General features: G+C 57.0%; 9 protein-coding genes across 9 annotated transcripts; 6 read left to right on the top strand and 3 right to left on the bottom strand.

The window, feature by feature from the left end:
* Positions 1–22: 22 nt before the first annotated feature.
* Positions 23–859, bottom strand: TRAVEDRAFT_130753 (uncharacterized protein; the record flags this gene model as incomplete). The annotated part of the gene is made up of 4 exons (XM_008044166.1): positions 23–352; positions 403–598; positions 652–682; positions 736–859. The coding sequence occupies 4 exons, from the start codon at positions 857–859 to the stop codon at positions 23–25; spliced, it is 681 nt and encodes a 226-aa protein (XP_008042357.1).
* Positions 860–2,036: 1,177 nt separating this feature from the next.
* On the top strand, positions 2,037–2,405 carry TRAVEDRAFT_131585 (uncharacterized protein; the record flags this gene model as incomplete). Its single annotated transcript, XM_008044165.1, has 1 exon — positions 2,037–2,405. One exon carries the CDS (start codon positions 2,037–2,039, stop codon positions 2,403–2,405), a length of 369 nt encoding a protein of 122 aa, XP_008042356.1.
* A 435-nt stretch (positions 2,406–2,840) lies between these two features.
* On the top strand, positions 2,841–3,889 carry TRAVEDRAFT_22897 (uncharacterized protein; the record flags this gene model as incomplete). The annotated part of the gene is made up of 7 exons (XM_008043554.1): positions 2,841–2,863; positions 2,972–3,123; positions 3,190–3,205; positions 3,270–3,321; positions 3,361–3,413; positions 3,514–3,730; positions 3,782–3,889. 7 exons carry the CDS (start codon positions 2,841–2,843, stop codon positions 3,887–3,889), a joined length of 621 nt encoding a protein of 206 aa, XP_008041745.1.
* A 2,396-nt stretch (positions 3,890–6,285) lies between these two features.
* Positions 6,286–6,889, bottom strand: TRAVEDRAFT_51252 (uncharacterized protein; the record flags this gene model as incomplete). Its single annotated transcript, XM_008043839.1, has 2 exons — positions 6,286–6,725; positions 6,781–6,889. 2 exons carry the CDS (start codon positions 6,887–6,889, stop codon positions 6,286–6,288), a joined length of 549 nt encoding a protein of 182 aa, XP_008042030.1.
* A 2,362-nt stretch (positions 6,890–9,251) lies between these two features.
* Positions 9,252–11,001, top strand: TRAVEDRAFT_22896 (uncharacterized protein; the record flags this gene model as incomplete). The annotated part of the gene is made up of 4 exons (XM_008043553.1): positions 9,252–9,272; positions 9,539–9,574; positions 9,960–10,521; positions 10,793–11,001. The coding sequence occupies 4 exons, from the start codon at positions 9,252–9,254 to the stop codon at positions 10,999–11,001; spliced, it is 828 nt and encodes a 275-aa protein (XP_008041744.1).
* Positions 11,002–11,711: 710 nt separating this feature from the next.
* On the top strand, positions 11,712–12,398 carry TRAVEDRAFT_51250 (uncharacterized protein; the record flags this gene model as incomplete). The annotated part of the gene is made up of 4 exons (XM_008043838.1): positions 11,712–11,763; positions 11,824–11,914; positions 11,973–12,295; positions 12,352–12,398. 4 exons carry the CDS (start codon positions 11,712–11,714, stop codon positions 12,396–12,398), a joined length of 513 nt encoding a protein of 170 aa, XP_008042029.1.
* Positions 12,399–16,213: 3,815 nt separating this feature from the next.
* Positions 16,214–17,049, top strand: TRAVEDRAFT_51249 (uncharacterized protein; the record flags this gene model as incomplete). The annotated part of the gene is made up of 6 exons (XM_008043837.1): positions 16,214–16,316; positions 16,383–16,398; positions 16,463–16,514; positions 16,575–16,606; positions 16,707–16,923; positions 16,984–17,049. The coding sequence occupies 6 exons, from the start codon at positions 16,214–16,216 to the stop codon at positions 17,047–17,049; spliced, it is 486 nt and encodes a 161-aa protein (XP_008042028.1).
* Positions 17,050–17,565: 516 nt separating this feature from the next.
* On the top strand, positions 17,566–19,557 carry TRAVEDRAFT_51248 (uncharacterized protein; the record flags this gene model as incomplete). The annotated part of the gene is made up of 9 exons (XM_008043836.1): positions 17,566–17,618; positions 17,676–17,745; positions 17,813–17,941; positions 17,980–18,013; positions 18,819–18,834; positions 18,892–18,943; positions 19,002–19,101; positions 19,146–19,408; positions 19,459–19,557. 9 exons carry the CDS (start codon positions 17,566–17,568, stop codon positions 19,555–19,557), a joined length of 816 nt encoding a protein of 271 aa, XP_008042027.1.
* Positions 19,558–19,812: 255 nt separating this feature from the next.
* Positions 19,813–22,183, bottom strand: TRAVEDRAFT_22894 (uncharacterized protein; the record flags this gene model as incomplete). The annotated part of the gene is made up of 7 exons (XM_008043552.1): positions 19,813–19,841; positions 20,568–20,645; positions 20,696–20,725; positions 20,759–20,823; positions 20,851–20,923; positions 20,985–21,134; positions 21,196–22,183. The coding sequence occupies 7 exons, from the start codon at positions 22,181–22,183 to the stop codon at positions 19,813–19,815; spliced, it is 1,413 nt and encodes a 470-aa protein (XP_008041743.1).
* Between the last annotated feature and the right edge of the window lie 988 nt (positions 22,184–23,171).

Genomic DNA, 23,171 nt, shown 5'->3' with positions numbered 1-23,171 from the left:
ATGTTCGTCGTGGGCTCGGATTTTACTCGAGGATTCGAGGGGCCCGCTGCGGATGTAGAAGGTACCGAGAAGTTCGATGAGGCGTTTGGTGCTGGGGTATATGCGGTAGAGGGTATAGCTGGCTTGGACTCTTCGAACTCTGGACGACGATGCAGTTCGCTGCGCTCGAATTTGGGCTATAGATGCATGGTGTCAATATGGACGTTGGAGTAATATACGCAGTACGTACTGGAGGGACCTTGATCTTGATGACTTCCTGCGTGTACGACTTGTCGTACAGGCAATTTCCCAACAGGTTGCCGAAGTTTCGTAGTGTGCGCTTGACGGCGTCCGTAACCGCTTCCTTCTTGCACTATATGCACGTGAGAAGACAACTAGGGTAAGGTAGCAGTAGCTACCCACCTTGTCCAACGCCGCGCCTTTACTCTTCGAGTTCTCCAACAGTCCGTAGCCCACGTCCTCGTGGAACACGCCGTCGCGCAGTGTCACTCGCACGATCGCAGTGACCCCGACGTTGTATCTTCTGGACTCTTCGCTGTAATCGATGAAGTCGGTCGTGATGTTGACGACATTGGAGCTCCAGCCGTTGAAACCGAAGCTGAGGAGGAAAAGTCAGTGTCCCGCGGCCAGCTTCATCACTGGTGCACTCACACTTCGTTGGCGAGATTGATAATCTTCCATCCTGGAACCCAATGTTCAGTATGAGCCTACTACGCAGGATCGATGGAGACTGACCTTCGGCATACGTCAACTTCGGCCCTCCGCCTGGCCCTGGTCTCTGTGAGATGTACTCCGGGCCCAGCTTCTTGTTCAGCTTCGCCTGCATCGTCGCGATCTTCCTCGCACTCTCCTCCGACATCTCCATAAGCGACGCCTCAGAGAAGAAGGACTGTTGCGTGCCAAAGCTGCTGTTGGCTGATCCGTGCATGGAGGGCGCGAAAGACATGGGTCCGTGAGACGAGATGTTGAGCGGCTGGCCGAAAGGGCCGGTCGGGGGATGTGAGGACATGAAGGAGTCGACGAGATGACCGCTGAAAGAGCCAGCGGTAGTCATAGACGCATATAGTCAAGACGAGAGGGAACCAGTCAAGAATCCGGAGCCGCGGTCCAAGGCAGAGTTTGGAAAGGGCAGAGGCGCCCGTAACACGCGCTGAACGCGATCGCGTCGGGTCCCGTGTGAACTTAGCCACACCACGTGCCCGTGTAGGCTGCTAGACGCCCTCCCACAGACGCCCACTCGCCGAGCACGCGAGTTTGCGGCGCTGTTCATCTTGTTCTCGTCCACGATGTTGTCCACGATGCAGTTCTGGGGCGCATGCTCTGCAGTTCGTATCAAAGTCTACCTTGTTTTCTTTGCCTCGTGGAGGTCAGCTGAGATGCAATCGGAGCTCCAGTCGCCCAGAGCCCGGAGGGCGCGAATATGTCGATAACACACCTCACCTCAAGCTGCGTTTGTCGCGGAACGAGCAGCAATTTGCACCTACCGGCAGCGCTTGTACAGCAATACTCGAGGTGTGAGCGCGGGCGGTGAGTAGTCAGCATACTTACCGCGCCAACCCCTATAACTGACCCTTACCAGATCAACCAGTCACTAGTAAGGAGAGAAAACCGGACCTGCGAAACGCACGTTTGAGCGGCGCTACGACAACGCCGGACTCATCGAGATGCCCGAACGCTCATCGCATCCAGCGCGGCCATATGCAACATATTCAAATCGCTTCCTATCATTTCGAAATGCTATGCACATCGGGGGCTCAACATTGTCCGTGGTCGTGGTCGCACGCGTAGCTGTCCACCGAGCTCCGCAGTCCTCAGCGCCGCGCGCGCACATTGTGTCCTGCAGCTCAGACCAGATAACCTCATCTAACGTGCCCTGTACACCTGGCCACTCGTCCTACTGGCAGCCCCGAGCGATACACCGGCACACTTTGCTCTCATCACCTCCCCTCCCCTACCGCAAGTCGTTACTGGAGTCTTTGATTCAGCCATGTCCTTGTCCCCGGATGACATCGCAAAATTGGTTCATACATCTGACAATGCGTGAGTCCAGCTTGATTGCAGATCGCGCAGGGCCGCTTTATTCACGCGGGGTAACAGCGCAGTCGAACTCAGACTCTTCACTGCGGTCGCAGGCAAGTCGATCGCTGCCTGCGGTCCACGTATATGGGAAGAAGCTGAGCGATGCATTGGTAGCCCTGGTCTGTTTCGACTACAGTCTCACGTTCACACGGGAGGTCGAGCGTATATGGAAGCACGAGTTCAGCACGCCGGTCGTGCTGTTCTATCTGGTCAGGTATCCGGCGATGATCAGCGCGCTGATTGTATTCTTGAGCTTGGCAGGCTCGAAGGGGATATCTGACAAGGTACGTATCCCTTTTTACCATCTCCACGTTGAGGATTCATGACGCCTGCGCTTACAGGGGTGCGCCTTCATCCGACAACCCTCCTGTATATCAAGAGGCTCTGAGTTGATCTGATTCTCCGTATGCAGCTGCTCGATACTGATACACGTTGGATGGATATTGAACATACTCATGCTGAATGCCGCTGCAGGTAAGTATCTGCTTCATGTCTGCCGGATGTCCGCATTCACACCCACCTTCGCTACCAGTGTTCTCGGCGCTCAGAGCCTGCGCGTTGTGCTGGAAAGACAAGCGTGTTTTCGCCTTTGTTCTTTCGTTGGCTTGCATAAATCCGGCTATCACCACCGTACGTCCCTCGACTCCCCTAACAAAATATGTACCCTATATGCCTTTGCAACCCTCCCGCAGTACACGTTCGTGAAATTGAATATCTCCTATGCAACATCTCCAGTTCGGGGATGTCAGTTTGCCCCAGACATGCCCGACGTTGAGTATGAGAAGTGAGTACACCTCCTACTACCCATTTTTCGATACTTATGCTAAGCGGCGATATCTCGCAGCTGTATGTCTTGCATCTTGGGGTCGTAATGACTGCGAAGTATAACGAGGTATATCACAGGGACCATAGGCGCACGATCCTCAGCCGTGCTCACGGACATGGTCGTCCTCGGTATCACAATCTGGAAAGCTCGTCCGGTCCGGGTTGAAGGCGTCAAGTTTGGCATCAAGTCCACGGTAACGAGCATCCTAATGCGGGACGGTACGTGCGACGTCCTTCTTCACACCCTTTATTACGTTTTGTTTAAGACGTTTTGCGCACTACCAGGTGTACTTTACTTCGGGTGCGATGATGTTCTTGCCCCGTCATTGAGGCTAGCTTTCGGATTATTGACGCGGTCGATGCAGTGTACTCCTGATCGCGAACCTCATTGGGCTCATCATCGTCCGGTTCTTCGTTGTAAGTTTTCAAAGTGATCGGTGCATGCGAGTTCCCCAGCTGACGTCCGGCGCACCACAGTTTATCCAGCCAATAAACACTTGGATAGCCATGTACGTCTCCTCTCCACGACCCCCTCATACCTCCGCGTATCTCGTCCGACATTTATCATCTTCTCCATTTCCCGCGCCCCACCTGCCACGCTATGTGCAGGCTGACGTCCATCATGACCTCGCGGTTCATCCTCGACCTGCGCGAGGCAGCAGATCCGGGACACTACTACGACGACCTGAGCACCAACGGCGGTGGGATCTCCACCCTGGTCTTCCCGTCCACATCCAAACCCGCCCCCTGCTTCGACTTCAACCCGCCTTCAAGTACCACCAACACTGCGTGTAGCGCGGGAGTTGAGGGCGCGAAGTGGGATTCGGTGAGTCCAAATCCGTACATCTCTGGGCTGTGTTGTTGACGGCTTTCTCAGCCTTCTCGTAGAAGGTTAAGCCAAAGCTGTCCGCTGGGGGATGTCGTCGGACGGGGCATCGCGGGGTTGCGACGCATCGATGAGGAGTCTATCATCTGGATACGATGACGGGCCTCTGCGTTTAGGTGTTCGCCGGTGCTATGCGCGCCGTGAACCTTACGTGTGCACTTAATCCTGCCAGCGCCTCGCGATTCAACCTCGCCGCTCGCCGGCCCGTCTCTCCCTCCAAGACCCGTTTGAGCGACGAGAGGCTGGGGAAATAAAGAGATAGTATGGGAGGGCAGTAGCTCATGGTTGGCGCGCAGAGCGTCGCAGGGGCGTACAGGACATCACGGTGGGCACACTCGAGGAGGCAGCGGGTCGCGGCTGGCGCATACACGGGCTGATTGCCCAGGAGCACTCGGAGAGCCTGAGGACGCCATGCCGCACATGAAAAGTACATATACTGCCTCGATACATACTATCCTCGTGACATGGCTGATCTTGACCCTGTGCACTCGCTCGCATGCCACACCTCAAATTCCCCACGTGCCCATAAGTTGGCCCCGCCCATCGCCCTCCTACCCTCGATCCCGCTGTACAACAAACTATGTCGGCACGTTGCGCTTCGCACTGACATTCGTCGGGCGAACATACCCTTGCAAAATCGCTGCTTAACGGGGCAACCGAAGACGCGTACCTGTTACAAGCGGAATCAACGCCCAAACGATACAAGAAGAACAAGTACGTACCTTTGCACCATCCGCATTCTGGAGAACACCACTGCCCGGGAGATGCAATATCAGCTGGTAGATTCCTGCGAGTGCACGTCAGCGGAGAGCCTGTTCCTGAGCAGCTGGGCATGATAACTTACCGTAAGCTGTATTCAGTCCATTTGGATTGCGGTCGAGTGTTAAGACTGCCGTGCCGGGATGCAGACAAGCGCGATGCTCATGAGTAACGAGCCCGAGCTCGAATAAACGCGAAATGCACAGCCCGGGGTGACCTTCTCGAAGTGCTCACCTGCGACGCCTCTGTGCGTGCTTGCGCAAGACGCGAGTCGTCTCGTACAATGCATCAAACGGGGTGCCCTCCTCTTCTGCCTCAGCCCGCCGCAAGCATCGTCCACAATGTCTCCAGCAGCTACCCTCTGCGCCATCCACTGATCTCATATGAGGCCGGCTGGGCCCACTAGTTGCGCAAGTCTCGTACCGCTCCGCCGCCGCCCGAAGACAAAGACTAACAGGAGAAACAGAAACCCAATCACGGTGCCCGCACTCCCGGAGACCAAGTCTCTTCGTGCGATCTACCCCCGAGCTCCGCGCTATGCACGTATCTTCGGCGGCAGGACACTCAGCGTGCGAAATTGAGACTCTTGGGAGGTGCAGTGGCCCACAACTCGGCGTTGCACACAGATCCTCGAGTGCGAGGTGCACTCGCTCGCAAGGGCTTCACTGAACACCTCGCCATGATCGCGCTCAATGGATTCCGCCCTGATCACGAAGCAGGCACCACAACAGTCGCTGTTCACGCACCTAATGGGCCATCCGCTCGGCCATAGAACGTAGCCATGGTGGGGCGAGTCTGGTGTCCGGAAAGTAAAGGCGAGGGGACATGGACATTGCCGTAGATATTGCCAGCTGATGCAGTTTGAGGCCGAGAGCAGATTCGAGGCTGGGAGCGGGTTCGAGACGTGCAGTGCAGAGACAGGACAGAAGACAGAAATAACGAAAATAGCGGGTGGGGGAAATGGGGGCCAAAAATCCCCCTAGTCCGCTTCGAGGCCTATATAGTGCGGGCAGCCGAACGAGTGGGCGGGCAGCGGGTGCTCCGGGCCATCCACCTGGATGCCAAGTCTGGAAACCCAGTTCCTCCGTGTTTGGACGGGATGCTCGGGTGCTCAGATGCACAGGACTTCCCATGCATGAACTTTGAAATCGCATGTCAGCGTCCTGTCTAATGCAAGATCAAACCTGGAGCTGACGTACCCGAGACCGGCGGCCTCGAGCACAGCAAAGCGCGGACGTCAACGCTGCATTGACACAGCGGAGTGCCAGGCTGCACTAGTCGCTTGAGATCCACGTTTGAGCCTGCCATTGGTCGGACGTCTCGCTATGCTGCGCACATTCCAGGACAGCCCCCAGCTATGCCGCGCACAAGCCCAAATACTGGCTGAAACAGCCTGAGTGCAGGAACTACTTGCACAGACAATATACCAGAAACATCGCCAAGCGAGGATCCAGTCGAGCATGCAGGATGACAAGTGGAGCGCAGCACGGCGACAGGCCTTGCCATTGAATGAGCGGCAGAACGAAGGAACAGTTCTCTGCCACCCAAGTTTGATCAATCTCCCAAAACGGGAAGGCTGGTCCTCTGAGGCGCCCGCCGCTCTCTCTCCTCCGCCACCACCACACCTCGACAGCTCTGCCAAAATTGCTCAAGAAATATGTAATTATGCGTTTATGATCCACAATGCACGCACAAGAATGCTAGCCCCAGCCACAACGGCCCCCGACCCCGTCCACTCACCCAGCTCGCCCCGACACCCCTGAACCCGACCTGACCTCCCCCACTGCATGCTCCGAGGCCGGCTTGATTTTGTCAGCCTCCGTAAACAGTGCAGGGACGTCAAGGTTTCCATGAGGCGCAAATGCAGGTGAGCCGAGGAAGACAGACACGCCCAATGCTGATTCAGCAGGCAGGTTCTTGCCCAAGGATCCCTCCGACTCGTCGCAGCTACGCCACGCTGCCCGCTTCCTGACACTGCGGTACTGTCTCTGCGGGTACGGGATAAAGCGGTGCTTTTGGCGGGTTTTCGCCCTGCTGGTGCTGCCACAATGGATGTGCGGCAGCGGCACTGGCGATTCGCTTGCAGGTGCGCCGGGGTTGGTGCTCGGGTCGCCCTCCGCCCTGTCCATGCTGTTGAGACTGACACGCAAATCTCCAGTGACGGGCCCCGAGTGCACTAGTGCCCGATGTGAGCGGTGGAATGGTGGCGGGTGCGGGCCGCTGGCACTCACGGAAACTAACATCTGTCATCGCACGGGGCGCCACATCGGCATGGTCGCGGACAGTCACGGGACTCGTAGGCTTCAAGACGGATGCGGCAGTGGGGAGCTCCATCAACATAGCCGGAGACAGGAGAAGAGCGGTGGCAAGCGGGTGCAGGGAAGCCCTGGCGCTCTCGACATCCGCAGCCACGTCTTTATGGGTGAGAGGGCAGACGAAGACGGCCTATGTGCGTATTCTGTATCGTTTCTATCGCGTGAGCCACAATGACATTTTCTCGCAGGTTATCGCTCACGCGAGGCTGGCTCTCTGCGGAAACGGTAAGACCGAAGCCTTCGACGATTACTACCGCGGACGAGTGCGGTAGGCATCCCGCTAAATATGGCTCGCGTACAACAAGGTTCCCGTTTACACGACTAATTCAATCACGGACACGGACATTACGGTAAGTTGTTCTGAATAATGCACTCCCGAATTACCACTACGAGCTCCCCTCTAGCATGGCAGGCAACCCACCTGCGCAGTACACTCCCTCAACCTCACAGGCATCTGGAGTTAGCTGGTGTGGGTAATATTTTGCCCGGACATCGCTGAGCTCGGTCACGGCCGTCCCTGCCAGTGCACAGAAACCCCCCTCGATACAATAGGTATGGCGCAGGCAAGGCTCGGGCTCTCGCACTGCCTCTCCTGGTAATGGCTGTGCCATTTCCTGCACGTCCCCCGCCTGTGCACGGTACGGCGTGAGCGAATCGGGAATAGCAGATTCGTCCTTCCCTTCTCGCCGTCCAGTCCTCGCGCACGAGGCTCTACGTGCCGTCCGACGCCGAGGCTGAGTATTTTGTCAACTCCGAAGCTGTCATACTAATCGGCTTGCACACAGGTAAATTTTAGACTCGTATGTCGTCGGGCAAAGGGTCCTCCCGCAGCGCATCACGCTCGTTCAATCAATTTGGCTTCGCAATATCGTACCATGCACAACGCGCGACTTTGGCCCCGGGGATAACCCTCAGACGTACGCTGACTCCTTCACGCTCTATTACACAACTCTAGGAGCACTCATACAGCGTCCATCTGCGCAATCTCACCAACAGATGGCGGCCGCCAATATATCGGGGGAACCGCACTCCGCACGGCTGGAACCGTACGTAACCACGCTGTTCGAGACTGGGGCTGGCTGGCGCCCGCGAGCGTCATTCATCGGGCATCTCCCTGCCTGTCGCCCATCAAGTGCGTAGATCTCGCTTTCGAGCTTGTTATGCGGGGCACGAAGCACGTCGAGCGCCCGTCGGCATCCTACGTCGCGAGGACGATGGGTGAGCAGGACGTATGGAAGCAGCCCGGATTGGTAGTCCAAGAACGGCCGGCGTGGCCGAGCCTGGGTACGTTTGTCCTTTACGGCGCTCGGTGGGGCACATTGCACGCTCGACTCGGTCGCATGCGGAGCTCTGTATCGTGCACGGTGTCTTCGTGTTCGGAGTTTGAGCGCGCGATGGGCTCGCGTCGTTCAGATGCACTTGGAGACGCAGTATTGATTTCGCGCATCCTACCGTGCGCAATGCTTGTCTGACCGCGCGTGTGCTGTAGTCCGGGAGACAGATATCTACAGACACTCTCGAATGTTTGCGTTGGTGGGAAGATGGCGTATGGTATGGCTCAGAGACAGGGTGGTTGCGCATGAGCCTGCCTTCCTATGGGCTGTATTCGTGCTGGAGCGCAGCGGCAGTGCAGAGTCCGCGGTACATCGGCACTTGGCCATGGCCTCCGAGTCTGTAGGTGCGGTATGCTTGGCCATCTTGCACTCGTTGGGTGAATTGGATTTTCCACATATGTTTGCGCAGGTTTGGGGTCAGCTGGACGCACTTGCGTGCAGGCGTATGTGTTCCAAAGCACAGTGTGGCGTGGTGTACACAATGGCTGGGGCGCGCTATTTTCAATTTGTGCCCTCCGAGTCGCTGCTTCAACACGTGCAAAGTTGCCTCAAACTTGGAGTTTCCATCGGATCAAGTTGAGACTCGCGGAGCATGTAATATACGGCTCCAGAAACGCCGAGTGTCCATTTGGAAGTGGCGCGAAAATGCGGCGGCGCAGGAGGTTGCTGCGTCTGCAAGGCACCTTTATGAGAGATTATCTGACGACAAATGATTTTGAGGTGCATAAGCATGGCGGAAGACATGGCCTCGAGCTTCCTGACTTTCACATATCCGGCTACAAACGACAGAGACTATGGGCCCTAGTGTATATAGCGTATCCTCACGATTTCGCAGTGGCTTGGCGTCGTGGAGATGGTGGGGGTTGCTACATCTGCGGAGCACCTCTCCGCACCATTATCCAGTGTCGAACTAGTTATGTGTACATATTCATAACCAAGAACGCCTCACAATACATATAAGACAGTACATCCCACATTTCAGCTCAGGAATATGCCCAGACGGGGAGGAATTCACAATTTATCGAGTTCTTGGAATTTGTAAGGGACCCTCCTATGCCCCGCAGGGTGGTCGAGGTTAGATGGTTTGCACACGCTCGGGCACATCAGGAATTGAACGTAGATTTTCGCAAACAACTGCTGATACGTGCGCGAAGCAGGAAGACGCTACAGACGACGGGCTTTCGCACAACTCTGTCTTCGCCGGGTTTCCGGAACCCATGAAATGGCGCAAGACACCCCGAGTGCCGGCGTGTGCCCAGGGATTCTTGAAACCTGCTGGGTGCATGCACACTGCCATCATGCATCGAGTCGCAATTGTACATAGCCTGGCCGTTGTCTAGGATGCCTTTGTGAGCGAGCTGGACACGTTGTCCAGTGTGCGCCCTTGCCGCCAGCCCCCATCAGAATGCACATGGACCAGATTTGATTCTCTCAAACACACTTGAAACTCACTGTACATATACACCCTGGTACATAACATGTAGTGTTGCGATTTTGAAACAGCACGGCGCAACGTCCGCGCATGAGGGCCAATTCTCTGGAGGAGAAACAACACGGACTCGGCCGACTGCACGAACAGGCTGGGTACGTCACCAACTGACCGACTCACACATTCGAATCTCGTGGTGTGCGACATAAATCACTCGCAGCCATGTTCTGGCGAGTGCATGCATTCGGAGAACGGCGGTGCAGTGAGACTCCATACTCGTCCCGCAGTGTCCGCACGCATACCAATCGTGTGAGGTTGATTCCCCCATACAGCACTGCGAATCGCTGGGCGGTGGCACCGCACACGCCCTTGTGCATAGAGTGTTCACATGTCTGGACCTTGCCCCGCTGTCGACCTCCATCCCGCCCGCGGTGCTCTATCTCCTGCAACGCCTAAAAGCGCGCTTCCCCGCCGCGCGCGGCAGCTCCGGCCACCGCCCGTTCATCAGCGCGTTCATTATCGCGAGCAAGGTCGTCTGCGACGACACATACTCCAACAAGTCGAGGTCGATCGTCGGCCAGGGCATGTTCGCGCTGCGCGAGGTCAACCAGATGGAGCGCGAAATGTGCTCCTACCTCGAGTGGCGGCTCAACATCGACCCCAGGGCGCTCACCGAGTTCGAGCAGAAGGTCCGCCGCGACTTCAAGGGCTCCGGCCCGTACCCGACGTCCATCCTCGCGTCGCCCGCACCGTCGCACGTGCCAAGGACGATGCCCTATACGCAGGCGAACGCGAGCGCCCCGCCCCCGAGCTTCACGACGCGCGTGATAAACACGCCGTCGACGTCCCCGCCATGCTCGCCGCGATCTCAGCGCTGCCCGGAGCGCAATCGACGTGTGTACTCGACATCGTGCGAGGTGTGCGCCCCCGCCCCCACGATGCAGCGCTTCCCGCCGTGCACAGTCGCGGCGTGGCGCACGCGGCACATCCCCCCTCCGTCGTTCTGGCATGTCTCCTCGCTCACAGAGCTTCCCAGCATCGTGTGTCGTGCCCTGACGTTGTCTCGACCGCATTGAGAGACTCGGACACCGCATTGCGCGGCGCCTCCGTGCGAAGTTGTCGGGTGTCGGATATCCGACACACGCCGGAGCGTCGCGCGTGGCAGGTAATGCATGTCATCCTCTGGGTGGACGTACCGGTGGAGACGCGGTGCAGGAGATCAGAGGAGATCGCACAGGACGGCGGGATTTCGCGATTTGGGTGTTCCGGTCCCCGCTGCCGGTGTCCCTTGGCCAGGATCGTGTCACAAATGATGATGTATTTTTCTCTTACTGGTTTGGAGCCCATCGGCCGTATGAATATTGGTTCGAGTGAGCGGCCGTGGTGGTCACGACGCCGGACGGGCTGCAAGAGAGGGCGTCGGCGGTATTGCCGATGAACGAGAAGATGGCGCCGTGCGCCACCTGGGACGTGCGGGATGTCGCTGTGCACCGGTGAGCGGGGTACCAGCAGCGTGGTACACACCCCGATGGCGTTCGGAGGCAGGGAATGCCTGGCTGCGTTTTCGGCTGCCTAACTGAGGGCGCATCAAATCGTAAACATTGGGCAGGAATGAGGACGTACCGTTGACATGTGCTCGCGGCGACGAGCCCCTCGCAATCGTAGCGTAGAAAATGCTACCTCGGTGTGCCCGTGAAGAGAAACGTAGGTGGTAGGGCGGAGACGTCTTCGAGGTCGAGGTGAGTGCGCTGCAGCGTGGCTAGCGCAGCGAAGCGGGCCGCCCGCGCAGGCCGATGTAGAGGGCTCGACGCGGTGCTCCCGACGCGGAGCGCGCAGTATTCTGCACCAAATAGGGACGTCAAGGTTACGAGAGCGTGGGCACGGCGGGGCGCCGACGTCCGAGGGCAACGCACGCACGCGCCGACGGCGGAGAAACGTGCTCGACGCGAACCGAACAGACGGAGCGCGCAGCGCGGTGGACGAGAATGGCGAGGAGGAATGCATGGCCTGTTAGCGTCTGCGAGTCATTTAAAACCTGGAAAATGTGGGCGGAGGATAGCCATCCCCCATCCCCCATCCCTTCCATGCCGTCCCCTCTCCATCTCACCCGACTCGTCTGCCTCGTCGCGCTGTCCGGTACGTGCCTCGCCGCGGTTGACCTCTCTGCTTGCTCATGCTCTGACTGCTCATGCACAGCGTGTGTGCGGCGCGTTGTGGGCTTGGTCGCCGTCGGCAACAGCGGACGTCGGGCTCGGCAGTGTCGTTCGATGTACGTAGGAGGACAGCTGTACGCCCTGCTTCTCCTCTTGCCTCGCTTGCGCATCTATATTGACCACATTCGTCAGATTTCAGTGTTCGCCTGGCTCGGAGAACTCACCGGCATGGAAGGAGAGCGTCCTGGGGATGCTGACGCGGGTGCTCCGGAGAAACGGCGCGGGCGGACGAGACGCGGCGTGCGCGCGCAGGCGGCAGACGAGCAACAGTCGAGGGACGCGGTGCCCTGCGCGCCTGCGTGCGCACATAAACCGCGCGCTGCTGGGGGGGCGTCTGGCATCGTGGTCCCCCGCCTCTTCCCTCTTCCTTCTTGCCTCTTCCCCACTCACCTCGCCTCCTGTGGTCCCCGCACTGTCGCCGGTCGTTGCTGCATCTGCTGCGGTGGTGGGTGTGGGTGAGTACCCTCTCCGTCATGCGGTGCAATGGCTGTCTGCTCACCTGCATCTGCAGGCGGGCTCGGCGTGTTGCTGCTCGACGTGTTCTCTCCTCTTGTCTGAGGACGTCAGGGTGCGCGTCGACATCCCCGGTAGATGGGAGAGGCGATTCCGCAACGTTCGTGCACGGCGAGGTCTCGTCGGACCGCGTTGGTGAGCCCATGACGTCCTCTGAGCGCATCCGGCACTACCTGACCCCGCTTCGGTAGGCCCCGACACTCATGCACGCGACGGAGCACGGCGCAGGAGTCCCCGCAACCGTGTATCTCGCATGGCACTGCCGCCGAGGTGATGGTGGGCTGCAAGCTACGATATTTCGGAAACACCCACGAAATGAGGCCTAGATGAGTGATATTTTGCCTCCGCCGAATGAGCTGAAACTTACCGCATGCATGTATCTAGCTTCGCGGGAGCAGCGTGTCGCATTCACGAAGTCGGACGCGCTGGGGGCGAGCCGTCAGGACAGCATCTTGTGGGGTTATGCCCACCGTCCGTGCCGCGTTCCCTGTGTCCGTTCCGACCGCATGGTGAGTCCTGCGTGAGTGGCCTGGGCTGTGTAAGGCCGCATGTCGCTGTATGTACCCGTAGATAGACGTCCTAGCTCGAAATAGACGATTATTCCGGGAAACCGAACTCTAAATTCGATGCCGTCAGCGTATTTCATGTCCGATTGAGCTGAGAACTTACGAGATGTAAGACGGACGAGGTATCCGTCATATGGCATAGACGTCGCGAGGGGTGGCCCGTGGGACACGATGCCGGGACAGGAGCATGCTTTTTCGGGAGCCCCACCGGGGCGGCAGCGTGGGGAGCGGAGAACGTTCGCGGCGCCTTCGTTTGATCAATGAGGTCGTAGACGGAGGTACGTAGAGCATATAGACTGTGCGACGTGAGCACTCCTTGCGCGATGCGCGCGATCTGGCGGGATCGAGTCGTGACCTCCAGACTGGCAGCATTATGGTCGCTCCTCCCGTAGTTCTGCCGTGACTCGCAAACGCTTCCACGGGCGTACCCACCCACTTTATCGTTCGTTTTTCTGTCTACAAAGACCGTCTGTCACGGCCATCAGGGGGTGCGTATTGATGATTCTGCGGGTGAACGGGCTGTAAATCCGAAGCTGTGAGCGAAGTTCGTTTCGCGAGCGGCTGAAAATTCACACAGTGAAGGACGACCCCTGGACCTATCGAAAATGGGCACTTTTCACGACATGCGAGTGCGCTAGTGCGGCACGAGAATAGCAAAAGGCGGGCGGGCGGCGGTATGCAGCTCGCCCAGCGCGGGGAACGCACGCGGCGCTGTCGGGTGATTGATAGTGTCGTCGCCTCGCGTCAGCAGCGTCTACTAGATGTGTGTTTAGACCCAAGCAACGCAATAATATCTCGAGCTTACTGGTGAATGAGTGGTCGACGATGGAGTTTGGGCTTCTGCTGCGAGCGTCGCTGGTGACAAGCTTGGATGACATATGCCCTCAGTGTGAGCCACCCACCGAGTCGCACGGCCGATATCTCGCGCTTAAGTCAGCTGTAAATCGGAGATCGTGTCGCGAAGAGCTAAGAGCCACGCGTACGGCAGCGGCATGCGATACACACAGGCCTGCCAAGTTGTAGCGCGGCCGGGGCCAAAGCAAGCGGGGGACGGCGGTGCACACGAGACGTCGGACAGCGAGTGCGTGTATATGGAGGCATAAGACGGTCAGCTCAAGTCGACGAAGACGCGGCGAGGTGTGGATGGAAGAGAGCGAGCAGAGAGCAGAGGCGCCGTCCATGGAGAGCTCTGGCGCGTGACGTCAGACGTGAGCTGCCAGTTCCCCGATGACGACATTGAGACGAGATGCTGAGCGGCTGGCCGAAAGGGCCCGTTGGGGGATGTGAGGACATGAAGGAGTCGACGAGATGACCGCTGAAAGAGCCCGCGGTAGTCATAGACGCATATAGTCAAGACGAGAGGGAAACAGTCAAGAATCCGGAGCCGCGTCCAAGGCAGAGTTTGGAAAGGGCAGAGGCGCCCGTAACACGCGCTGAACGCGATCGAGGAGGGTCCCGTGTGAGCTTGGCCACACCACGTGTCCGTGTAGGCTGCTAGACCCCCGCCCACAGACGGCCACTCGCCGAGCCACGAGTTTGCGGCGCTGTGCATCTTGTTCTCATCCACGATGTAGTCCACGATGCAGTTCTGGGACGCATGCTCTGCAGTTCGTATCAAAGTCTACCTTGTTTTCTTTGCCTCGTGGAGGTCTGCTGAGATGAGATCGGAGCCCATCGCCCGGAGGGCGAGAATATGTCGATAACACACCTCACCTCAAGCTGTGTCTGTCGCGGAACGAGCAGCTTTGCGCCTACCGGCAGCGCTAGCACAGCAATACTCGAGGTGTGAGCGCGAGCGGTGAGCAGTCAGCATACGTGCCGCGCCAACTCCTATAACTGACCCTTACCAGCTCAACCAGTCACTAGTAAGGAGACAAAACCGGACCTGCGAAACGCACGTTTGAGCGGCGCTACCACAACGCCGCACTCATCGAGATGCCCGAACGCTCATCGCATCCAGCGCGGCCATATGCAACACATTCAAATCGCTTCCTATCATTTCGAAATGCTATGCACATCGGGGGCTCAACATTGTCCGTGGTCGTGGTCGCACGCGTAGCTGTCCACCGAGCTCCGCAGTCCTCAGCGCCGCGCGCGCACATTGTGTCCTGCAGCTCAGACCAGATAACCTCATCTAACGTGCCCTGTACACCTGGCCACTCGTCCTACTGGCAGCCCCGAGCGATACACCGGCACACTTCGCTCTCATCACCTCCCCTCCCCTACCGCAAGTCGTTACTGGAGCCTCTGATCAGCCATGTCCTTGTCGCCGGATGACATCGCAGAATTGGTTCATACATCTGACAATGCGTGAGTCTAGCTTGATCGCAGATCGCGCACGGCCGCTTTATTCACGCGGGGTAACAGCGCAGTCGAACTCAGACTCTTCACTGCGGCCGCAGGCAAGTCGATCGCTGCCTGCGGTCAACATCATATATGGGAGGAAGCTGAGCGATACGTTTATAGCCCTGGCCTGCTTCGACTATTGTCTCACATTCACACGGGAGGTCGAGCGTATATGGAAGCACGAGTTCAGCACGCCGGTCGTGCTGTTCTATCTGGTCAGGTATCCGGCGATGATCAGCGCGCTGAACATCTTCTTGAACTTGACGGGCTGGAGGGGAATATCTGACAAGGTACGTGTCGCTTTTTGTTGTGTCCACGTCGAGAATTCCTGACGCTTGTGCTGATAGAGGTGCGTCTTCATTTGACAACCACCCTGTATGTTGAGAGGCTCTGAGTTGATCTTAACGCTCCGTATGCAGCTGCTCTATCCTGATACACGTTGGATGGGTACTGAACATACTCATGCTGAGTGCGGCCGCAGGTGAATTTCTGCGTTATGTCTGCCCGATTTCCGCCTTCACTCACACCTCTGGCACCAGTATTCTCGGCACTCAGAGCCTGCGCGCTGTGCTGGAAAGACAAGCGAGTTTTCGCCTTTGTTCTCTCGTTGGCTTGCATAAATCCGGCTATCACCACCGTACGTCCCTCGACTCCCTTAACAAAATATGTACCTTATATGCCTTTGCAACCCTCCCGCAGTACACGTTCGTGAAATTGAACATCTCCTATGCAACATCTCCAGTTCGGGGATGTCAGTTTGCCCCAGACATGCCCGACGTTGAGTATGAGAAGTGAGTACACCTCCTACTACCCATTTTTCGATACTTATGCTAAGCGGCGATATCTCGCAGCTGTATGTCTTGCATGTTGGGGTCGTAATGACTGCGAAGTATAACGAGGTATATCATAGGGACCATAGGCGCACGATCATCAGCCGTACTCACGGACATGGTCGTCCTCGGTATCACAATCTGGAAAGCTCGTCCGGTCCGGGTTGAAGGCGTCAAGTTTGGTGTCAAGTCCACGGTAACGAGCATCCTAATGCGGGACGGTACGTGCGACGTCCTTCTTCACACCCTTTATTACATTTTGTTTAAGACGTTTTGCGCGCTACCAGGTGTACTTTACTTCGGGTGCGATGATGTTCTTGCCCCGTCATTGAGGCTAGCTTTCGGATTATTGACGCGGTCGATGCAGTGTACTCCTGATTGCGAACCTCATTGGGCTCATCATCGTCCGATTCTTCGTTGTAAGTTTTCAAAGTGATCGGCGCATGCGAGTTCCCCAGCTGACGTCCGGCGCACCACAGTTTATCCAGCCAATAAACACTTGGATAGCCATGTACGTCTCCTCTCCACGACCCCCTCATACCTCCGCGTATCTCGTCCGACATTTATCATCTTCTCCATTTCCCGCGCCCCACCTGCCACGCTATGTGCAGGCTGACGTCCATCATGACCTCGCGGTTCATCCTCGACCTGCGCGAGGCAGCAGATCCGGGACGCTACTACGACGACCTGAGCACCAACGGCGGCGGGATCTCCACCCTGGTCTTCCCGTCCACGTCCAAACCCGCCCCCTGCTTCGACTTCAACCCGCCTTCAAGTACCACCAACACTGCGTGTAGCGCGGGAGTTGAGGGCGCGAAGTGGGATTCGGTGAGTCCAAATTCGTACATCTCTGGGCCGTGTTGTTGACGGCTCTCAGCCTTCTCGAAGTTTGAGCAGAAGCTGTTCGGGGGCGGATATCGCCGGACGGGGCATCATGGGGTCGCCATGCTGTGATGAGGAGTCCGTTATCTGGATACAGTGACGAGCCTCTGCGTCTAGGCGTTCGCCGGTGCTATGCGCACCGTGACGCTTGTGTGCATACTTATCGTTGAGCTAGATGGTGCTGGACAGCTCCGACAATGCATGCGCCGCAACTTCGGCAACTTTGACGCATCTCTTCGATCGGTGATTCTAGAACAGTCATCGCATCTATTGCGCGACGTATTCACATTCTTCACAAATCTTCGAAGGAGCAGTGCATGCTATGCATACGGGGCGCCAAAACGCCATACGATCAAAACGTGTTCGGACGGGTCGTATTCACCGAGCTTCGTGTTCTCTAGCTCATGTGCATGTTGGCCTGCAGTTCACGTAACGTACCGCCTTCAACTGACATAATCATATAAATAGCAGATGGCCGGCCTCTCGACCATTGGCAGCGCCAAGCGGTATATCATTCGCGAGTCTTCATCCCCATTAGCACCCCTCCCCTGAACTCTCGGTGGTGTTATCAGAGTCTCTGTTCCAACCATGCCCTTATCCCCGGAGGAGATCGCGGAGATAGTCCATGCGACCGACAATGCGTGAGTCTAGCTTCGTCAATAGTGTATCTGGAATGCTTTATTGACGCCGGCTGATAGGCTAGCCGAACTCAGACTTTTCATTGCGGCCACAGGCAAGTCACTCGCTGTTTTCGATACACGGACATCGGTGAAAACTGAGCTGTGCCTCGTCAGCCCTCTTCTGCATGGACTACATTCTCACATTCGCCCGGGAGGTCGAACACATCTGGAAGCGCGAGTACAGCCCTTCAGCTATGTTGTTCTGTCTTGTCAGGTATTCTGGGCTTGTCAACACGCTGTTCGTGGTCCTGGTGGAGACGGGACGGACGGGCATATCCGACAAGGTACATGTCGCTTCACACGTTGAGAATCTCTGCTACAGTCCGCGCCTACCGTTACGTTCCGGCACTATAGAGGTGCGTCTCCATTTAAAACCTTGTCTGTGTATTGAGCGCCCTGACCTCCTGGGCTCCGCATGCAGATGCTCAATTATGGTACACGTCGCATGGATACTGAATGTGGTGATTCTGAGCGCTGCTGCCGGTAAGGCTCCTTTCAGTGTGTTTTGTACGGCAATATTTACATTCACCTTCTGCATCAGTGTTCTCCGCCCTCAGGGCCTATGCGTTGTGTTGGAAAGACAAGCGAGTCTTCGCGTTTGTCCTGCTGCTGGCTTGCATACCTCCCGCTATCCACGCCGTAGGCCCTCTTACTCTTCTGCATAAATGTGTACGTATTGACGTGCCTTCGCGACATTCCCGCAGTACACGTATGCAAAGTTAGACATCTTCTACACCACGTCCGCGGCTCCGACCCGGGGGTGTGGGGTTGCACCAGACATATCGGACGGCATGTACGAGATGTGAGTGTGACTCTTGCAGGTTTTACTGCAGCCTGTTACCCAATAATACTCACACTCAGCCTTACGCAGCTGTATGCTTCCTGCGGCTTACATGCACCATGTGTACATGATGAGAGGTGTAACGAAGTTATTTTTACAGGGATTATAGGCGCGCGGTCGTCAGCCGTACTTACGGATATGGTCGTTCTCGGTATCACGATCTGCAAAGCACGGCCTGTCCGAGTTCAAGGCGTTAAGGTTAGCCTTAAGTCGACGATGATGAGCATTCTGATGCGAGACGGTGTGTATTGTATGAGGCCATGCTTCATCCCTTTGGTGATACTTTTTCTGATCGGGCGTGTTCCATGGCGTGCTCTCAGGCGTACTATACTTTGGGTAAGTTTATAAGTTACTACCTTCGTGTCATTCTAGAAACTGATCTACTCGATGCAGAGTACTTTTGATCGCGAACCTCATCGGACTCATCCTCGTTAGGTTTCTCGCTGTGAGTTCTAGAACCTTAATTTTTGCGAGTCCCATCGCTGAAGGCTTGCGCAATTCAGCTCATTCAGCCAATGAACACCTGGATAGCTATGTGCGTCTCCTCTCAGACCTCTCTCATACTTCAGCGCGTCCCTACTGACGCTCACTGGCCATTCCTCCGTGTGTGTCTCCCGCCTACTTCACCGCATGCAGACTCACAGCAGTCATGACCTACCGCTTCATCCTCGACCTGCACGAGGCAGCGGATCCGCGCTTCGAACTTGAAGACCTGACCACCGCAGCCGGTGGAGGCGATACCTCTGCCTTGATCTTCGTGGCCACATCCAAGCATGCGCCGCGCTTCGACTCCGAGCGTTCCCCGCCCTCGGGGACCGGAACCTCTGACACTGGCTGGTTCGACCAAAGCCTGGAAGATGGGAGGAGCGTCGCCGAGTGCGATCACTTCGCGCCGGAATGGCACTGGCAGGTAAGCCTTGAGTTCCTATATCCCTACGTCGCGTTGATGATGTCTCTTAGGTCCGTCGAAGTCAAAACTGTCTGGAGGCGGGTACAGACGGACGGGGTGTCGTGGTGTCGCGACGCGGCGATGTGGACTCCGTCATCTGGATACGCTAATGAGCTGCTCGGCGTAGACACCGTAGACTTCTGTACATATATAATCTTATCGTTATATCGTACCCCTGGTAGCGTACAGAGGATCTTATTAGAGGGGTGGGTATATGTGAATGACCTTTGCGAGCGGATATGCGCGACTCTAATGTCACTCGAATGCGGAAGATCATATCAATATTCAGACCGCTTCCGAGCGCGTTCTCTTGGAAGACTCGAATATATATTGGAAGCTAGGACAAGATCGTAGGTAAGTAGATATCATGGGTACGAGTCGTGCACAGGTTGAGCTGCGCGGTAGGCCAGTCGGAGGGAAAGAAGTGTTTAGGTAGATAGGGAAGCGAAGTAGAAGAAGGGGGCGCTGTGATGCGTAGTCGAAGCGCGACAGGGACAACTATTCTACAGCCTCGTTGAGAGCGTAAAATCAACAAAGAATGCATGAAGGAGAAAGAGGAAAAGGAGTAGGGCGAGCGTTGTTGAACGCGGGCGGGTGCACAGACGTTGAGGGCGTAGGTAATCGAGGGGAAGCGACACGCGGTGTGACGATTGGAGGCGTGTTGAAACGCGGAGTATTGAGCGGAGATGTTCAGGTGCGAGTGGACGCGAATGGACGCGACGGGGACGTTGGGCGCGGGCGTAGTGGTATGGAAGGCCGCCTTGCGAACGCATAACAAATGGTGATGGTGGAGGCGCGGCGCAGCACGAGAGGAGAGGACAATTGGAGAGGCGGCTGGGGGCGTCGCATATGAGATTGAGCAGGTGGGAGAGATGCGCGGGAGAGAGATAGTCGAGGGTTCATGCATGCATCCACATTCCGATCTGATGCAGCAGCGGTGCTGGCGAGGCACGGCACGGACTCGACTTCTGTCTCTTCAAGTGCGCCGCCTCGAAGGCGCGGGTCGGGTCCTAGTCCAAGGGGGGTCGACCCGGGTCTTCGAGGCGGCGCACTTGAAGAGACAGAGGTCGACGACAAGGACGAGTCCGTGCCGTGCCTCGCCAGCGCCGCCGCCACATACTTCTCCGATCTGGGCCATTGAGGTCGGAGGTGCACGCTAGCAGCCAGACGGAGCAACCTTTTGAGGGTTGCGCAGTCTCTTTGCTTATACACGGCCAAGCAGCGATGGTTTCAAACGAAGGGGCTCACTGTACACAGGATCATGGAGCGTCAGTATAGCTGTATAAGACGACGATGGAGACGGAGACGTACCGGCGTGTTGCAGAGCATTTCCCTGGTGGTGGGTTTTGATGTGTGTTTGGAGGTCCCGCTCCCGCCTGTAGGAGCAGGCACATTGTGCGCACTGCGATTGTGTAAAGGTAGGGTCGTGCGCCTCGCGCTGATGTTCCCGTAGGTTTCCGGGGCGATTACGGTAGCCTGCGTGAAATAGATCAATGATGAGAACGATGCAAGCTGATAGGGAGCGTATGCGGCTCACGTTTATGACAGTGCTTTTTGCCGACGTGCTTCCGTAGGGCATCCTGCCGCGAGTATGAGCAGTGGCATTGGTCGCACTTCCAGCGTATAGGGTCCCGGTTGTGTGCCCGGCCGCTCTGATGTGCTCTGAGGTTACCAGGCTTGCTGAAGCCTGCATGGGGCGGGTTAACGGTAAGCACCGTTCAAACACATTAGCGTCCCAAGCAACTCACGTCCAGTGCAGCCGGGAAAGTTGTAAGCACAGCAGTATCTCTTCACAAGGCGATTTGTTTTCGAGTCGTGCTCCGTCGATTCCATATAAGAACGACCACCTATGGTGACGATCTGAAAGGTTACGGGTTGGCCGATTTCGAGCGGAGTGCCAAGAGGAGGCCCGGCGACGCTGTCGTGCACGGCTTGAAGTGTAGGGAAAGGGGCAAGATGGCGCGAGGGTGACGAGAACATGCTGTCCGAGGATGATATCGGAGTCGGCACGGAAGTCGAAGAGGAGCCCGTATCTGTCCAGGATGAACTAGTACTAGAGCTATCGAAAGACTCGCTCGTCATTGGACGAGTAGGGACGAATGTGGCAGCGGCGGTTCCAAGGAACGGTGAGGAATTCGGCGCGCCGACTCCATTCGTGTCGAAGAACCATGGAGGATGCGCCGGAAGCGATGCGCGCTCAACGCCGTTATACTGGAGAGCTGAGGGCCCTATGTTGGGCGGCGCGCACGGCCACTGGTCACCGGCGACCTGTTGCGCGGGCGAGTAGTACAGCATATCGGCTATTCCTGCATGGGAGGGATTGCAGTACGTGTTGTCGTACCAAATAGAGCGCGGAAGGGAGGCGAGCGGATCCGAGTGGGAAGGGAAAGCTTGCCAGTGTGTGGTGCCGGAAGGAGCGGGGGTCACTGGTAGCGACGCGGCCAGCGCGCCGCACTGAGTCGGGTTAGACTCGTATCCGTATTCGGCCGGGTAAAGACCCTCAGGCTGATCGGTGAGGTCGGTGTTTGGTGGGAAGTCTGGCGGGAAAGTGGGCATAGGACATACCGTGTTGGCGACAAAGCCGTCGTCAATGAGCGAGAATTCTCCTTGATCGTTGCGGAGAGGCAGCGCTAGCCCGGAGGAAAAGCAGTCCGAGTCGCAAGGGACTGGACAGGAAAAACGATTGAGAACATATGAAGCATAGTCATTGTCGTTGTCGTTCTGCATAGAGGACATAACGGGCTCGAGCCTGGGGACGCTGAGGGGCGCAGGAAAAGCCTGAGGAGCATCGAGACGACAGGATCCGACAGTGTTATAGTACTCTGTCGGCGCCATCTTGACTCTGGATCCCGCATAACGCTCTGAGATAGCACGTCTGCGCTTCCACCGCCTCCGCCTTCTGAATGACGTTCTTCTCAACGGGACGACCACACGAGAGGCATGAGCGCGCGACGCAGCCGCGCTTCTTCGTCTCCCATGGGTCTCTCCAGGCCCTTGATTCGACAGATTGACCTCAAGGGGCTGCAGGATACGAGGCATACAAGGTTCGGCATGCAGAAGGCGCAGCCCGGCGAGCATCGAAGCCATTCAAGTGCCCCATTGCGCTCCGTTATCCGGGAAATCTGGCGTTTCTGTGACACGGTCGACCAGATTGGACTTAGATCCTGCACAGGCGCAGACTACGCGTGCCTGCGCGGCGCTTAGTACGTCTTCGTAGCAATTCAGGCAGCTCTTACTCAACTTTAAGCTTACGAGCATTGGCAGCAGTTACGGACCTTGCATGTTTCAACGCTCTAGCATTGACGCAGCGACCACCATCCTACTCCGAGGGCCGTATCAAGCACCTCTTATAGAGGCGGTCTATCCAAGCACACTGCCCAAGCTGGGGAATCCTCCTGTCGGAGACGCAGTGGAAGCAGCTTGAAGAGCGGCCCAGTTTCGCAATTGAAGTCGAGTTGGATACGCGGGGGCACTCGGGTGCTGTCAGTGGGCGTAAATTCCAAGTTAGAAAAGAGAGGCTATATTTTCCAGAAGATACGATGCAGCTTGAGTGGTAGTGGTTGTGAGTAGAAAGATCCTGGGATCAATGGAGACGAACGAGTTGAAGGAACTTTAGGGCAGGCTCTCCTTGGTGGCAGTGCTTTGTGCTGCCACGCGAGTGCCTCGGGTCTTCCTTGCATCCGGACTCGACTGCTCTCTCGTACGTTTCAGAATCACACCTCTC

Source organism: Trametes versicolor (assembly GCF_000271585.1).
Source record: "Trametes versicolor FP-101664 SS1 unplaced genomic scaffold TRAVEscaffold_10, whole genome shotgun sequence".
In the NCBI taxonomy this organism is placed as follows: domain Eukaryota; kingdom Fungi; phylum Basidiomycota; class Agaricomycetes; order Polyporales; family Polyporaceae; genus Trametes; species Trametes versicolor.
This window is presented reverse-complemented; position numbering and strand designations above follow the sequence as displayed.